This window comes from Vanacampus margaritifer, chromosome 1, assembly GCF_051991255.1.
Source record: "Vanacampus margaritifer isolate UIUO_Vmar chromosome 1, RoL_Vmar_1.0, whole genome shotgun sequence".
Lineage (NCBI taxonomy): Eukaryota > Metazoa > Chordata > Actinopteri > Syngnathiformes > Syngnathidae > Vanacampus > Vanacampus margaritifer.
In genome coordinates, this window is record NC_135432.1 from 37,705,457 (window position 1) to 37,718,190 (window position 12,734).

The 12,734-nt window shown below is 43.3% G+C and overlaps 1 protein-coding gene across 1 annotated transcript in view; it reads left to right on the forward strand.

Annotated features, from left to right (window-relative positions):
- The first annotated feature begins 1,345 nt into the window (after positions 1 to 1,345).
- The window catches only part of fignl2 (fidgetin like 2), a 28,854-nt gene continuing 17,465 nt past the window's right edge, over positions 1,346 to 12,734 (forward strand). Inside the window, exons 1-2 of the mRNA XM_077553520.1 lie at positions 1,346 to 1,519; positions 2,762 to 2,902. Of these exons, the coding sequence (XP_077409646.1) occupies positions 2,878 to 2,902 (25 nt within the window). The 5' untranslated portion in view covers positions 1,346 to 1,519; positions 2,762 to 2,877. The remainder of the gene's footprint in view (positions 1,520 to 2,761; positions 2,903 to 12,734) is intronic.

Consider the following 12,734-nt stretch of genomic DNA (forward strand, 5'->3'; position numbering starts at 1 on the left):
TTGTCCCCCGGGGATAATTAAAGTTTTTTTCTGATTCTGATCTATATACATAACTTTAAACAGCCAGCACACCTACCTTATCAGGAGTGATCAGATTGAAGTGTTCCCACATTTCAGAACGACCTCTCTTTCTGGCTGGCTCCATGAATGACCAAATGTAACAACGCAAGGCAATGACAATTCAACAGCACCAACAACACACCGACAATCCACGAATAGTACATTGTTTAGAGCGGTTTTAAAGGATTGACGCTCAAATCCAAAACTGCTTCAACCTGTCACCTGTCAGAATCGGGAATCACGTGATTGGACCGCGAACCAGGCATGTGATTCATTCGGGCAACGAATCAGTCGCTGCTTCGGACGTCATATGTCACGTGATTTTTTCCGCACCAAAACAAGCTTTGAAGCAGTGGTTCTATGGAATTGTAGTTCAGAGTTTGAAGCTTGCATCGAAGCTTCAGTGTCACACTGCCATCACTAGCCATCGTCACAGCCACAGCCAAGTTATAGCCACTCTACAGCCAAGTCAAGTCAAGGTAGATCAGGTCCTGCCATGTCACGCTCGTTCCAGTCATGGGGACCAGTCTAGTCACGTCCAGTCTTTGCGACCAGTCTAGTCACGTCCTGTCCAGTCATGGCGACCAGTCTAGTCACGTTCTGCATTTGGGTCCGCCATCCCTCAATTGCTCACGTCCCACATGACACTACTTTAATCTGGGAGAGCAATGTTGACAAATGTGCGGACCATAAAAAAAAATATCCAATATGAACAATATGAATTGTTATTAGAGATTGTAGGAGGTTTATATACATTGCCATTATGTACAAAAGCACAATATTGTGCTCATTTTTTTTTACAGTATTGTGACCTTTTTTTTAATATCGTCAACCTCCCCAGAATATTGTGATAGTTATTGTATCATGAACTTTGTATCGTGATAATATATCGTTATCTTTGGATATCGTTGCATCCCTAGCTGTAACAAGGCACTAAATTGAAATTGGCCAATTCAACATGTAGATTTGTTTCTTGTTTTAAGTCCACACTCTTCTTTCCACTCATTCCAGCTCATCCTGACCATTTGCCTCAAAACTAGACACTCTTCCTCTTGTCTTATTTGCTCTATCCAGAGCTAGAGCGCACCGCAGAGCAGATTGACCAATCTCCCACATCAATCCATCCATTCACCCTGCTGCCCTCCCCATGTCCTTCTGTCTGTCTCTCCCTCTCTCGCTCTCTCTCACTCTCTGCCTGTCAGAGAAATCCATGGGGGAGGGGAGTGCTTACTCTCTTGTCACTGGCCAGCACTGGAGAGAAGAAAGCGAGAGCGGGAGGGAGAAAGAGAGCAAGAGAGAGAAAGGGGTGTGTGGAGTGAGTCTATAGAGTTCTGTCCCATATGTGGGGGAAAAAAGCAAAGCAGTGCAAACACACACACAGAACGGCCTGGTGCAGTTGCCATCGGGATTAACCAAGCGTTGCTTTCAGATGGGATGGAGGACATGCAGGCATGAAGAGGTAAAACTGCACATCTTCTTGAGCTCTCCCTCTGTGTAATAATCTGATTCCATGACTTTACAAGAAGCTGCTACTGAAAGGAAAGAAATGAGTCAAACTTATTGTGCGCACAGGCAATGCTGTTGTGTTTGCATTGGAGCGGAAGCTGTAGTTTGTTATTGTGAACTGCCTGCTAAACATTGTGTCAATAAGCTGCGCTGGTTGTGTCATTTCACTTTCATGTTAATGACACATAATGAATGTACACGGGCAACTGCCTTGTTGCATGGCTTGTTGTGTCTATATGTAGAGTGAACATGTGTGAATGCAACGAATGGTCAACAATGTCACAAGTTAAATATTTGATCTAGAAGAACATTATTATTATGAGAATAATTAATATAATGGAATATAGTTTTGGAATCTTTTTTAGGGTCTTCTGAATATAACAACAAAATAGGAAGGCCCTCAATAGCTCATTGTTGCAAAGTCTATTTATTTTGTAGATTTACACATAGCCGTGGTAAAACAATAGAGTTGGAGTAAAATAAATGATGCATGACTAAAATTGTCTATTTACAGAATTCAATATTTACTCATCTAAGAAACACACAAGCAACTTCTTCAGCAGAGGAATTAGTTCGTATTTAGACCTTAAAATATGAGAGGAGACATTTTGTGGCACATTTTGCATTGCAGCAGAGGCCAAATTTGTGTGCAAAGAATGCAGCCTTTATTGGGCCAGTGTGCAGAGCAGCGGTATGTGCGAATTTCTTTTTGTGAGTCAGATTTGAGAAAGCCTTTTGAGGGTTCACAATCAGCTTAATGCACGACTAGAATGAGCCCCCTTGTGTGCATCTGTTTGTGCTTTGTTTTTGCTCTACCGACAGGACTTTTGGGAACTTCGTCACAGGCAGAGCTGGACTGGCAAAAAAAAAAAGCACTGGCATTTTGACTTAGGCCCACCGGCCCGGTTTGACCCAGCCCAACTCCTGCCTAACATGTAGTTTTGCCACTGATGTTTATTGATGATGTTTCAGTTTGCTATTTATGTTTAGACTAGATGAACAGACTGGTCCCTCTAAATCTTGGGGTAAAATGTAGGAAAATAATATTTAAAACGCACTGCATCGGCCCACAGGGCATTTGTCCTTTATGCCAGATGGCCAGGCCAGCCCTGATCACATGCAAAATTGGGTGTTGAGTTTTGGTGTTAATTGTCATGTGGGTGCAAACGTTGTCAACTCTGTGTTTCCCTGGCAGGACAGACGCGTCATCGGTGCAAGCGCATGCCAGTGATGGACTACAAGCCAACAGACGCTAACTGTGGCCGGCATTCACACAACCGCATTCCTCTTCACTAAGACCAGCTCCACAGAATGCTGAGTCCCATTGTCCCCTATAGTGAGTACTTTGCACCTTTTCTTTCGCCTGTGTCACAACAACCAACCAGCCGAGTCAGGATTTAGTTGGACTTTGAGCCCAAACCCCCCTCCAACTATACAACTCCAAAAGCAAGCCAGCGTGGACGCTCTGTTATGTAGCTTGTGACCAGACTAGACCAGAAAAGACACATATTGGCATGATTTCAGTGTTTAATTACATACGAAGGAAGGCCGTTGATGCTTTTGACCATCCAAAGCACTTCAGTGTCCTTTTGCTTCTTAGGACTTTTGCTTCAAGCACACAATGCTCTCTTTTCTCTTGTCATTGCTGACTTAATAACTGACATGTCCATTTTTGGCCTCGCCCCCAACCAACCTCCTCATGTCCACCACCCGCCCCCCGACTGGGCTTCATTTGAGTCGAAAACAGCATTGTTTGGCAGCCAGCATGGTGCTGCCTCAGCCTGCGCAGCTCCTCTTCTCCTTTAACTGGCCTCAAAGGAGCTTTATCAGCATGACAGCTACATGGCAAGAGGCTAAACCCAAACATAAGGGTTTATTTCCAAAGTATTACCCTATTAATAAATGTAACAGATTGAGCGTTCTAGGCATCAAAAAGCAATTCATATGCGAGATTGTAGCATGTGTGCAACTTCTCCAGGAAAAACTTGTTCTTCAATATTTCTTGAGGTTAGCAAGGCTCAAAATGAGGCTAAAAACATGCCGTGGGGAAGTGGATGCGTGCTTGTGCTGCTTTCCATCAAGGCGTGTTTTACTGGTTGCTCCATTAGCTCCCTGCAGCCTTCTAGACTGTATTGACCCAACACACTCCCTCGTGCTGAAGTGGACGTCAAGTCAAAAAATGTCACAAACTGCCGGCGGAATAGCTGGCTGTGTAGGAAGAGGAAAACTTCTACTATACTTCCCGCTAGTTCTTTGTCTTGATTCAGTGTCGTTGTTTAATTGCTCTTTGTTTTTTTAATCACCAAATTGAGCAGCTCTGTAGTGCGAAATGGCCGCCACATGTGTGTGTCGGAACGCGCACAGCGGTGTTAGATAGTCGCACTATTTACTCACACACCAGTGACACACAAACATACCCCTGCACTCACTGGTGACACTGCAGCTCACTGTCTTGGCGCGAAAGACTGCAGGTGTGATTTTGCCTACACAAATCGGATTGGGAGGGACTTGCGAAGTCTCACCTCAACGATGGAATTCCATGTTTGGGAATATTGAGCTTTCCCGTTTCTGTATACAATGAACTCATTTATATCACTAATCGCTAGTCAATCTGGTGACCGGCGTTTGTATTGTTACTAGGGGTGTCAAAATTAGTGCATTAATTTAAATTTTCTTTAACGCCCTTAACGCTTTTTTTTTTTTAACAAACGATTAATGACCGCCACTTACTTGGATAGCCTGTTCTGGGGAAATTCCAGTCACAACGCAGCAGACACGTCCACGTCAGAATTTAGCAGTAATAAATGTAATAATAATGCATACATTTGTGGAGACTGGGGTCAAGTTGTGTTTTACAATTTTAAAAATGTGCAGAATTTCACAAGTTACTTCATGTTAAAGATTAGATAGCTCTTAATATGAAAAGAAAAATGCATCAACGTCTTACAAATGCAGTTATGCCATCTAGTGGCAGATAATGACCTCAACACAAATCAATATAACAATCGTTTTTTGCAGTACAGTGCATCTTTTTAATTTGAAAAACATGCATATTTTCGTATTTTGAGGGCTAATTGGTTTATCGTATGAATCGCTATGACAACTGTGTGATTGACATACAAATGGGCAAACAATTGGCTTGCTGGCTGGACTAAAAAATAGAAAAATGAGACGCCAGTATGTGACCTACGTAGAAGTCGGACAAACTAAATGGTGAAATCCACCGGGACTCGGGACTAGATCAGCTGGGATGTCTAGTCACCCTAAAGTTTGGCTCAAGCACTGCTGGTGACTCAGTAGCTATTGTTATGTGTGATCGCAGTATTGCTGCTCTGCGGCCACAGGACTTGAAGCTGTAGAGAGCAGGCTTTGGCCAGACCTGAGAGGAAACTTGAGAGAGATTCCAGGGGCCATGGATACTCCTGGAGGGATTTGGTGCAAAGAATCTGTAATCTGTACTTCAAACAAATTTTTAAATCAGTCCCAGGCCACCAACCCGTGAGTCCCTTAACTCTTGTTGCTCAGGGCTCCTGCTGGTGTAGCGATGCCATTTTTTAAGACAAACCGAGTTTTTATGCCTCTCTTCTGCCTGAGCCCTCTACCTTCTCCCTCACTCCCTTATTTTTATGTTGGCTATGTGTGTTTTTTCTGAATGAAGTGGCTTGCATTGAAGAAAGAAGCAGCAGATCTCACACAGAGGGTCGAACGCGCCGGCGCCCATCGCCATTGTGGGGCCGAGTGGCATGAGTGGTTTGGTGGCGGGGCCTGTGAGGCCCTTGAGTAAACACATTAGTGTTGGGTGTGAATGGGCTTTCATTAGCCCCTAGTCTGTGTACGTGTGCGCCCACAGAAATAAGGTTAGGTACCCGGGACCCCGCGAGTCCAGCAGCCCTCAGCTCCTGCTCTCTAAGGGTTCATCAGCTCATTAAGGAGACCCCTGCTCCTGTTAAGGGCCCAATTAAGAAGGCTCATTTGGATGGCAACACTTCACTGAATTCCTGAGGCAGCAGTATTCTCACCACTGCAGCTAATTAGTAAATGACCACACTTGAGAAATTACGCCCTTGGATCATTGTGTGATCAGGTGTTTGTTTTGCAGCGGTTGTAATGGAGGAACATGACGAACAAGTTTGTCTGCATCACAATAAACTGCTTATGTTATAAAAATGGAATCATGCAGGAGCCCAATGTAGAACATGTTGACTGTGCAGGAGATTTGGCGAGCGGGACAGATGGAAGAAGAGGTTAGTCATCACAGCTGTTCTTTGATATATTAGTGCACACAATGACCCAAAGCCTGCCTGCAGTCACACAAAATAAGGACTGTTTTTCTTGAAGGGGAGGGGGCAGCGGAAAGGCTCCTGCCATTTGTGGACGTGTGTTAGCAGGCGCGGGGGATGGGGAGTTGTTTCTAAAATTACAAGCATGAAGTGACGCATCCAGCAATTATTCTGCAGGCTTTCTCGTTTTGGAGAGAGCACTAAAAGGGGCTGTAAATCGAGTATGTTGCAGATGCTTTTCTTTTCCTTTTTTTCCCTTCTTTTTGCTGCACCGCCATTAGCAATTCTAAACAGGTTTGTCAATTAATCAATGTTTAGCAAATGCCATCAACCAGTTTGGATGCAGCCTCACCCCAAAGACTCTGCACAACAACAAAAACTTTTCACAAGACATACTACAATTTAACTGGATATTATCCGTATGTTGTCATATTGCATTTTATATTTCACTTGATGCAATGCACGTTTGGATTATAGCCATAAGTACACCTTTTTGGGTAATCTTTTAAATACTTATTTTACATTTTTTTGCTAAATGAAGGCGTTAATCGTCCTTAGAAATATACGCTTAATCTTTAAATCCACCATTCAAAGGTAGTAAAAATGCCACAAACAAAAAACAACAAACAGCATTGATGTATTTTCTTTGGAAGAATTTGCTCGGTCATCTTTTATTGTGTCCCTTTAAATAGGGTTTGCTTTGTTAAGTGGCTAAGACAACCAAATGATCACTCCAATAATTTGGGGGAATTATTTCTCTCTCTCTCTCTCTCTCTCTCTCTATATATATATATATATATATATATATATATATATATAATTATAATGTGTGTGTGTGCACAAAATGTAAAATGAACCAATGTGACTTTTGCTGTTGCCTGATTTAGACAAGTTATAAAATGTGTAGCTTCACATATCATATCATATGATTTTCACGCCTTTCATTTTCTCTATGTTTATTCATGTCCACCATCCTCGCTTGCAAAGATACATTGGAACAAAGCTTTCTATGATTTGGTGAAGCCCAAAGGCTGAGGCATTGTTATTCTATAAATATGGAACGGAGCCACACAAAATGTGTATGTATATCTTGGCCTCTGCTGAACCCCTGAAACTGACTAACTGAACACATGTGGTTCGATCAAACACTTAAACGTTAAGAACCACTGTTTTAGACTGCAAGTACATACATTTGTGTACTCGATGATACTGTTTATTGATAAGGCCATTACATCCTGCAATTGTTACGTGTGTTTTATTTTAATTACATTTTTTTCTGAAACACGTTATATGTTTCACTCAAATATAAATGGGCACTGGGCTTTGTGTGTGCATGTGTGAAAACTCTTGCACTCTCATATTGTGAGAGCATCTCCTTAAGAGCATGACAGAATGACCAGATGTGCCAGTGGGAGTGGGTGGCGGAGTGCGACTGTGCGCAGATGTGTTTCTTTTGATTGATGGCAACCCTGTAACCAACGTGTGGATTTATCAAAATATTCCCGCGCACTGCCCAATTATACACGGCTGGTTAGTGATTAGTGATCCCCATTGTTAGACGCTATAGAGGACGTCATGACCTCCAATTTCCGTGAACATCTTTTTGGCTACAGGTCACATGATACCACAAGTTATTGAGCACGTATGGGGCTGAAATTGTACACACAATAAATGGAAATAATTCATTATCCGTTTTGCGTGTATACAGGTAATAAAAAGAGTTTTTCATAGCAAAGCGAGCGAACATCCAAAGACAATTTCCCAGCATCTCCACCTGCCACGCAGTGAAATGCAGCCAGCCTCTCAGATTGGTCTTTTTATGACAGGCCAGGTAGCGCGTGGCAGTAGGAGGGCCCCAGCCCAGTAAGAATGTCCTCCTTGATATTAGTGTCATAAATCACTGTGAACTTCTGAACAAAGGACTTGAGAGGCCTCCTGACGGGACAACAAATCAAGATAACTAACTCTGATATAGAACAGACTCTCAAGCCCGCTTGTCTCTCACTCTCCAGCCCAAACTCCAGCTTTTTATTTAATGTTGGCATGTCTTAAGGAACATATGATTTTCTTCTATACGTTTAAGTGTTACAACAAGTAGTCATCCATTGCCCAAATAACTGATGCCGTTCTCTTGCCTTCTTTCTCCTTGCAGCCTGTCATTCACTCTCATGACAGCTGTGTGAGAGATGTTGGGCCTCAATTCCTTCAGCAACAAATGTGTATGAAGGAACTTTACTTTTGTCATTAAGTCAACCAACTCATGCTGAAGTGCTTTTCAAAAAAAGCTTGGCAGTTAAACCTCACATATCTACATGCTTCCGACTGAGGCTCATTTGGATAAATTAAGAGAAAGAATTTAGAGGCTAGATTAAATTAAGACACTCTGACATAAAGTGGCAAAAATCTTTAGGCAGAAAATATCCACCATTCATATCTAGAAAATGTACGTCAATTCAAAGTGTTTGTGATGGCAAGTGATATTAAAAATGAATTAATTTTAAATGGATTTCATGGTGGACGTGCTACACTTTGCACTGACAAATCAGAGTGCTGCATCATGACCGCAACAGCGAATAAGGGTGCAGCTTCATGGCAGGAAGTAAAAGCCGCGTTTCATTCCTCCTTGATTTTGATTTCCGATATAAAATGTATCAATGCCTTTTTATTCTTCCACTGTTATGGTGCGTGCTTTACGTTATGATTAGCAAGTATCTTCCTTCAAACTCCTTTATTAATTCATATGCTCAGAATGCTACAAAAAGTCATTTGTAAAATGCGCACACAGAAGCCCATCAAGAACGTGTAGTATTGTTGTGTATTTTTCAATTATTGTAGAAGCAGTGCAGACAGTCCTTGCATACACATACTGTAAACAGCAGGTTCCCTTGCTTTTCTCCTTAAACTCAAGTAATAAGTAGAACAGCACGCATATGCCTAATGCATGTTATCTGTGGCACCTCTGGCAGAGCCAGACTTTTAGAAATGGGGGACCCTCGGGGGGCCAAGGATACTTCAGGATATCCAAAGATTATGCCAAATTTCATAATAAATTAATTTCATTCAGTCTCTAGATGTTGAAATATATTTAGCGCACACAAGATTTTTTGCACATAATATGTTGTTTATTAACAATGTACAAAACATTAAAAGTCTATGAAATGATTAACATCAGCGTTCAACATGAAGTTTTAACGGATACACTTGTTTAGTTTAATTTGTTTAAGAAACAAGTCACATTTTGTCTGGTAACTTAGCATGCGCGTGTGCAGACCCATCGGTTAGTCCCGATTGACAGCTTAGTATTTCGACGGTACACTGGTTAGTAGCAGCTAAACTGCTAATGTTTATGTGGGCAGTCTGTGCGAGCTCCGCTTGCGTTATGATGCTTTCCACTCCATCATGTGGATATGTTGTATGTGAGGTTTGATTTCATGCACTGTACTCTATATATTTACACTCTCTATGACTGTCTTTATTTGATTACTTGATTTGATATTTCCCAGTATCGTTAATTTTGTTTTGCTTAAATTTATTGCTGACTTGGTTTCAACAAACTTTTTTTTAATTTTTTTTTTTAAATATACTGAATAGGATGAACAAATTTGGCCCCATGACTGACCCATGGAGGACTCCACATACCATGTGATTTATATACAAACCCAGCATCACAAACAGCTGCCTTTTGTTAAATAACTCTTCTTCCAATCCAAGGTAATCACAATTTATCTCATAGTATTCCAATTTCCTGATCAATATATCATAATCTACAGCATCAAATGCTTGTAGAAAGTGCTGTACAAGTTCAGACCATTGACTATTTACCATTTTTGGAGGCAATAAGCAATTTTCTTATTGTATATGGAGTCTGTAATGCTTTCGATGAGTTCTGTCAAGGCTAGAGAAGTTGAAGTGTTTGTTCAAAATCTGTACTGGCTACTGGAGAGGATTTTTTTTCTTCTACAAATTGATCTAAACTGTTATTGAAGAGCTTTTACAAATTTTGGGAGAATTGTGGCAGCTGAGAGACTGGCCTGTAATTTATGAAGCTTTGATTCTCACCAGTTTTGTGCAGTATATTGGTATGATTTTTGCGATGTCTGGAATAATAAAAAAGAAGAAGTGATAAAGCCACAGATTTGTTCACATTATTATTGTAATGGGATGAAACAGATCGAGTCCAGTCAATTGAAGAGGCTCACCTCATTCCCCTTCAAGTCAGGCCAATCGAAACGCACACAGTCCTTGACATTAGTGAAGCTGAAATTGATTTGCCGGGAACCGAGAGATAAGATTGGCGCGTTTATTGGTGCAAAGTGCGTTTATAAAGGTAAACTGCAAGATCTCTCCTTAGGTATGACGTAGTAACCCGCATGACTTGGGCAATTGGAGACCACTTTGTACCCCAGATCTCTGGTGCATCTATGCGTTACCCCCATCCAGTTGTAGCACACAGTCAGGGGCGCTATTAAAATGATTTTAAGATGATAATGATAAGAATAGCGCAGGGTGTCTGGGCTCTCCCTTAGACATAGGGTGAGAAGCTCGGTCATCCGGGAGGGACTCCGAGTAGAGTCGCTGCTCCTCCACGTTGAGAGGAGCCAGTTGAGGTGGCTCGGGCATCTGGTTTGGATGCCTCTTGGACGCCTCCCTGGAGAGGTGTTCCGGGCATGTGCTACTGGTGGGAGGCCCCGGGGACGACCCAAGACACGCTGGAGAGACTATGTCTCTTGGCTGGCCTAGGAACGCCTTGGGATCCCGTTGGAGGAGCTGGTTGAAGTGGCTGGGGAGAGGAAAGTCTGGGCTTCCCTGCTAAAGCTGCTACCTCCGAGATCCGATCTCGGATAAGCGGTAGAAGAGGTATGGAGGTATGGATGATAAAAATTTGTTCAATGAATTGGCGTGGCAGCCACATCCACTGGAGGCCCAGTTATGCCAAGCGTGTCTTCGAAAATAGGGCCCAAAGTGATTCTCTCTAGTTAAAATAGCTATTTTACCACAAGCCTGGCCAAAACTTTTTTTGCATCATAAATCTGATATGGTTTATAGTGGCTGACTGGTTAACACGACTGCCTCCCAGTGCTGCTTTGGCTTTCCTGGGTGGAGTTTGCATGTTCTCCCTGTGCCTACATGGCTAATTAATTAGGTTAATTGAACACTCCAAATTGTCCATAGGTGTGATTGAGAGTGTGGATGGTTGTTTGTCTCTGGGTGCCCTGCGATTGGCTGGCAACCACTTCAGGGTGCACCCCGCCTACTGCCCGAAGCTGGCCGGGATAGGCTCTAGCACCCCTGCAATCTTTGTGAGGAATAAGCGGTTAAGAAAATAGCAGGATGGATGGTTTACAGTAATACAAATTCATTGCTCATGTTTGTTAATTTTTTTTTTTAAACATGCAAAGTGGACCCTGAAAAAATTAACAACAACAACATAATAATAATAATTATTATTATTATTGTTATTATTATTAGTATTATTATTATCGTTATTATTATTATTATTATTATTTGCGATCGGCTGGCAACCAGTTCAGGGTGTACCCCCGCCTACTGCCCGAATTTGTCAAGAAGGCAAAGTTTGGTGGAGGACCCAGTCACAGGGAAGCAGGGCAAGGAGGCGAAGGTGATGTACAAAAAAGGACTTTAATTACTACAAAACAAAGGCGAACTCCAAATGGCAAGAGAAAACAAAACGTGGGGAGGACAACAAGGCAAAAACTGGTAGCATGACGGGAGGGAAATTACATCTGTCAAGATGGCAAAGTTTGGTGGAGGACCCAGTCGCAGGGAAGCAGGGCAAGGAGGCGAAGGGATATACAAAAAAGGACTTTAATTACTACAAAACAAAAGCGAACTCCAAATGGCAAGAGAAAACAAAACGTGGGAAGGACAACAAGGCAAACACTGGTAGCATGACGGAGACTTGAAGCTGCGGCATACGTGGTTCGGGGACTTGAAGCTGCGGCAGACGTGGTTCGGGGACTTGAAGCTGCGGCAGACGTGGTTCGGGGACTTGAAGCTGCGGCAGACGTGGTTCGGGGACTTGAAGCTGTGGCAGATGTGGTTCGGGGACTTGAGGCTTGCTACCCAGAGCGCCACCAGCCGAAGCCAGGAGCCGCAGGGCTTCGTCCAACAAGGCTATTACTTGGGCTCAAGAGGCAAGTATTTGTTCCTGGCATGACAGAGCTCCCGCTGGGTCCTTCTGTGGTCGGTTCATTCTGTCAAGAGGGTGGAGTTTGGTGGAGGACCCAGTGGGACGTGTGCCTCCTGTCCACACTCATGGGCTTGAAGCCGCCAAGGAAGAGGCGAAGAGACTTTGCACGAGAGCGGTCGAGTCATTCTGTCAGAAGGGTAGAATTCCTCCCATGTCCGAAATTTTGCCTCAGCAACCACCGAAGCTGCATTCCGCTTGGCCAGTCGGTACCTGTGAGCTGCCTCCGGAGTCCCACAGGCCAAAAAGGCCCAATAGGACTCCTTCTTCAACTTGATGGCATTCCTTAGCACTGGTGTGCACCAGCAGGTTCGGGGATTGCTGCCATGACAGGCACCGACCACTTTACGGCCACAGCTCCAATCGCCCGCCTCAACAATGGAGGCGCGTAACATGGAGTACTCAGACTCAATGTCCCCCACCTCCCTCGGGACAAGAGAGAAGTTCTGCCGGAGGTGGGTGTTGAAACTCTTTCTGACAGGTGGTGATCAGTTGACAGCTCCGCCCCTCTCTTCACCCGAGTATCCAAAACATGCGGCCGCAAGTCCGATGACATGACTACAAAGTCGATCATCAAACTGCGTCCTAGGGTGTCCTGGTGCCAAGTGCACATATGGACACCCCCATGTTTGAACATGGTGTCCGTTATGAACAATCTGTGGCGAGCACAGAAGTCCAAT